Below are 5102 nucleotides of genomic sequence, written 5' to 3' on the forward strand. Positions count from 1 at the left end.
CGTGGAGCAACGTGGTCAGTGGAAGGTGTCCCTGCCCATGGCAGGGGGTGGCACTGGGTGGGTTTTAAAGCCCCTTCCAGCCCAAACCATTCTATGATTCTGTGATTCAGCCTTAATAAGACGGCTTCTGCGCTTCTCTTGAAGACCCTGAGCCACTGCTGGTGAAAGGAACAGCAGATCTGTCCGCTCTGCAGTGTGTCCCACAGGAAGGCCGCCGTTTCCACCACGTAGCCCTCATCCATCCTTCCTCAGACAAAGTTTTGGCCATAAATACTTGGAAAAATTAGTTGTGTTAGGTGAGAGGTCTCTGATGTTGTTGGAGCTTGCAGACTTGTAGGGTTTGAGTGGACCTGCCCATTTGTCACCTGCCTTGCCAGCCTGTTGCTGATGGGCCATGCATACACAGCATGGATCGGGCAGGGGCCTCTGGTTTTCTCCCCTGCTGATGTGACGTGGCTTTTCAGTACTTGCAGCCACAGCAGAAGTACTTGACAGCTGCTGAGCCAACGTTCCTCTCGCTGTGGGACGTTTTGGTACTGGCAGACACTGTTCACGAGGCTACAAAAAGATCTTTTGGGACCAAAGCTACAGGGACTGAGTTAATCTGTTGCAATAACTGCTCTTAGGAGAGAGCTGAGCTATTCCCCTTTGGGTTGCAGTGTTCTTTGGGGTAGGTAGGATGCATTCCGCTTTATACTTGTTGAAACTGTTGCTTTGAGGGAGTCTCAGGGGTGGATTTTTGTACCGGTAGTGCCTATCCTTCTTGCTCCCTGACATACAGGTGCTGTGGCATTGCAGAGCGCCTAGGAAGCTTGTCTCCGGCTCATCTTTGAATTGTAGAATGGTTTGGGCTGGAAGGGACCTTACAGCCCACCCAGTCCCAACCCCTGCCACAGTCAGGGACACCCTCCATAGCCCAGGTTGCTCCAAGCCTCATCCAGCCTGGCCTTGGACACTCCCAGGGATGGGGCATCCACAGCTTCTCTGGGCAACCTGTCCCAGTGCCTCCCCACCCTCTCCAGGAAGAATTCCTTCCTGATATCCAATCTAAATCCACCCACTTTAAGTTGAAGGCCACTTATTCTTGACCTCTAGCTTTGGAGAAATCAACGGTCAGGTTAAGGTTTGGCTTTGGTGTTCCCCTGGGATAGATTCGGGCACTCAACCTCGCTGATCTCAAACCCAGACCTGCTCTCCCCCGAGCTCCAGGAGGGAAACTGGATCGATGCTGTAGTCTTTGTCCCCACTCTTGATGCATCTGGTCATGATACGCTGTCAGCTCTGGGAGAGTTTGGTGGATTGGATATACTATTTTAAAATCTAGGGAATTCTGTAGTGAGTTGCAAGTGGGGCCAGATCACACTTTGCTTTTTTCTCCCTCTTTAAAAAAACTTGTTGTTTTAAGGGAACTGGTCGTTTGGCCGTGAGACGCCCCTGGCAGAAATCAGCATACTGCCATAAAACCATCTTCTGCCCTTCACTCCTGGGTGGCTGGTTTTGAAAATGAACAAGTTGAAAAGTGCTTTAGCAGGGCTGGCTGTCTCTGTCTTCAAAAACAGGGATTTGGAATCTGGCCTTTGGAGAGAAGTCCCTTGCTGGATCCTGGAAAGGTCGTGTTCCTTCGCTGTCTGGTGCTTCTTTCTGTGCCCGTGATCCTCCTTCCCGCTGACAGGTGGTGGAAAAGGACTTTGGCTTCATCAGAGTACCTCCGGGTGTTCCCCGGGGTCTGAAGGAGGGTGCCTGTTCCCGGGGGTGCCTGCCTGGGTGCTGGAAGTGTGGTGGTGTACCGAGAGCGCAGGTTTTAGCAGCAGCCTTGTTGTCTGGTGAGACTGAATCAGCCGGAAGTGCCATCAGGATGGGAGATGCTCGCCTTGTCTTGTGCTTTGGAGCTCCCCGCTTGTCCGTACCCCTTTGTGCCTAAGGTTTAGCTCCACGAGCAGCAGACTCTCCCCTCCCTTCTGCTGCAGCACAGGGCACCTATGTCCATCGAGGGAAAAGCTTTCCGGGTGTTAATCTCCCAACCTTTTTGGGTCCATCTCCTCTGTTTTGACTGTTGACACATCCTGACGTTCCTGATCAGGTTTCCTTGCGCGTAGCGTATCTAACTGCCGTCACATTGACTGTCCTGGGAGTGGGTACGGCCAGCTGGAAGCATCTGAGCTCTTTGGAATCAGTGTAAATGCTCCGAGGAGACCTCATTGCAGCTTTCCAGTACCTGAAGGGGCTACAAGGGTGCTGGGAGAGGACTTTTTACAAGAGCCTGTAGTGACAGGACAAGGGGTAATGGGTACAAATTGAAAACAGGGAGATTTAGATTAGCTATCAGGAAGAAATTCTTCACAGAGAGGGTGGTGAGGCACTGGAACAGGTTGCCCAGAGAAGCTGTGGATGCCCCAACCCTGGGAGTGTCCAAGGCCAGGCTGGATGAGGCTTGGAGCAACCTGGTCTAGTGCAAGGTGTCCCTGCCTATGGCAGGGGGGTTGGAACTAGATGATCTTTAAGCTCCCTTCCAACCCAAACCATTCCATGATTCTATGAATAGCTGAATTAATTGCTAATGACTTGTGCTCACTGTTTTCCACCCGCTCACCGTTCATTTGCTTTCAAAAGTTCACCGCAGCAGTTCGGCCTCCAGAAGGGATGCCGCCACCCCTGACCTGTTACCGTCATGTCCGTATTCCTCACCTCGTGTTGAGGAAAGGGAGTTGTTCCCACTTGGACACGGCTTTAAATTCTGCTGGCTCTAACGGTACGGTTTTTGTCTTTGCAATTAGATTTCCACCCGCTCACCGTTCATTTGCTTTCAAAAGTTCACCGCAGCAGTTCGGCCTCCAGAAGGGATGCCGCCACCCCTGACCTGTTACCGTCATGTCCGTATTCCTCACCTCGTGTTGAGGAAAGGGAGTTGTTCCCACTTGGACACGGCTTTAAATTCTGCTGGCTCTAACGGTACGGTTTTTGTCTTTGCAATTAGATTATGAAGACGCTCCTCCAGAAGGGATGCCGCCACCCCCGACCTGTTACCGTCATGTCCGTATTTCTCGCCCCATGTTGAGGAAAGGGAGTTGTTCCCAGTTGAAGACAGCTTTAAATTCTGATGGCTCTAACGGTGCGGTTTTTGTCTTTGCAATTAGATTATGAAGACGCTAGAGCTCCTGCCTATACCTACCAAGAACATGCTGGAGGAGAGCAAAGTGCTTCCCGTTATTCAGCGCTGGGCTCAGACCAAGACTGCTGTCCCCCAGCTCAGCGAAGGCGACGGCTACTCGAGCGAGAACACCTCGCGGGCTCACACACCGCTCAACACGCCAGACCTTTCCACCAAGCAGAGCGCCGAAGGCGACACCGACACCCCCAAGAAGCTGGTGTTTCGAAGGCTGAAAATCATAAGTGAAAACAGCATGGACAGTGCCATCTCGGACACAACCAGTGAGCTGGAAGGGAAGGAGGGAAAAGAGGACCTGGACCAGCTGGAGAGTACCCCGATGGAGGTGTCGGAAGGGCAGCAGCAACAAAGGTGCCGTCGACGCGCCGGTGGAGAGCAGCAAACCCCAAGCTGCGGAGCTGGAGGCTGAGCCCGAAGCGGAGGTCAAAGAGAGCAACGGTGCCAAGCTGGAAGAGCCCATTACGATGGAAACGCCATCCCAAGACGAAGAGGAAGGCGTATCCGACGTTGAGAGCGAGAGGAGCCAGGAGCAAACGGACAAAATTGTGGATGTGAGCGATCTGGCTACCAGGCTGCTCGACAGCTGGAAGGAGCTCAAGGTAAGAGGCACCTACGTGCAGCTTCGCCACCTCTGCCCTTGCTAAGGAAAATGCCAAGCTGTTCGCGGTTCAGTGCGCATGGGGCCAAGTTACTGTCCTGTTGGTAACTGTTTGACCACTGAGATGTTTTTTTCCATGCAAAAGGGCATCTCAAGGTGCTTTCTGTATATATCCCATCGTTGCGATCCTCCCTGTACGTGACTTGATTGCCAGGCGTCGGTGCGTTGCCTGCTGAGAACAGCAGCTAATTCTCTCTGGGCACCACAAAGACACTCTAGTCAGCCAGGTATTTTTTTTTAGGCTGTTCAGGGTGAGTGCAGCTCTCAGGGATTGATATTCCCTTCTCAATCCATCAGAAAAAGAGGTCAGCGACAGCGCCACGAGTGTTTTTGGTTGAAGTGGCCCAGTATCTGTCAACGTTGAAACAACTTGACGGGTCGTCTACTCCTAAATTCAATTATCATGACATCATCAGCGTTTCCTGTCCTGTGAACACCTGCTTTTCATCTGAATATAGCCTCCAGAAACGGGTCTGTTGGCCATAATAGCCTACTCTTGATAGTTTAGTGCTGGCTTAACCTCTGGGTGTTTGCAGTCGGTGTTTAGATCAGGTAAATATACAAATACTCAGTTATCTGAGCTTTTAAAGACCGCTAGAGTACGCACGTGCTTGCCGTTTTGCTCCGTCGAGGTCTTCTCGAGCAAATAACCTCTTCAAGAGAAGGGCTCCGTGTCTGCAGGCGGCCTTCTCCTCCAGAATCAGGCCCCTGTCTCCCCGCGCAGCGTAGCTGACCCATTTGGCCACTCGACCTTCAGCCAAGAGCTTTGTCTGATGGGACATATGTTCCAGTAACTCAACACTCCTGCATTTCCTGAGGTTTCTTTAGGTCTTTGGAAACTCTTCACCCATCTGCTGCTTCTGTAGGATTATATTCCTTAAAGAACAGGAGTCGTAGGAGGCTGTGGATTGCTTTTACACTTTAATAAGTGCAAGAGCAGCCTTTGCTGAGGATCCCATGAAGGGATCAGAGGTGCTGCCATGCTTCTGGCATGGTGGAGAACGCTGTGGAGGGTCCTCTGCCCATCTCTTAATCAAGCACCTGCCCAGTTTTAACTACTGGACATAGTCTTTAAGGAAATTTACATTTTATGATGCATCATGTAACTGAAGAGTTGATTTATGCATTGAATTTGATAATGAGTAGTGATTTAGAAGAAACAAATAAAAAGGGTGGGTGATACCCGTTGCGGTACCACGCGCGGGTGGAGGGGACCACAGCAAGGTTTGAGTCTGTGAACCTTTGCTTGTGCCATTCATAGAATCATGGAATTGTTTG

At 51.3% G+C, this 5102-nt stretch overlaps 1 protein-coding gene across 1 annotated transcript in view; it reads left to right on the forward strand.

Moving 5' to 3' along the window:
• SETD2 (SET domain containing 2) overlaps window positions 1-3765 on the forward strand; it is a gene marked incomplete at both ends in the record, with an annotated part of 19779 nt that extends 16014 nt beyond the window's left edge. The window contains 2 exon segments of the mRNA XM_010152651.1: window positions 3135-3523; window positions 3525-3765. Of these exon segments, the coding sequence (XP_010150953.1) occupies window positions 3135-3523; window positions 3525-3765 (630 nt within the window).
• Between the last annotated feature and the right edge of the window lie 1337 nt (window positions 3766-5102).

The sequence above is a fragment of the Eurypyga helias genome, unplaced genomic scaffold (genome assembly GCF_000690775.1).
Source record: "Eurypyga helias isolate BGI_N326 unplaced genomic scaffold, ASM69077v1 scaffold9455, whole genome shotgun sequence".
Lineage (NCBI taxonomy): Eukaryota > Metazoa > Chordata > Aves > Eurypygiformes > Eurypygidae > Eurypyga > Eurypyga helias.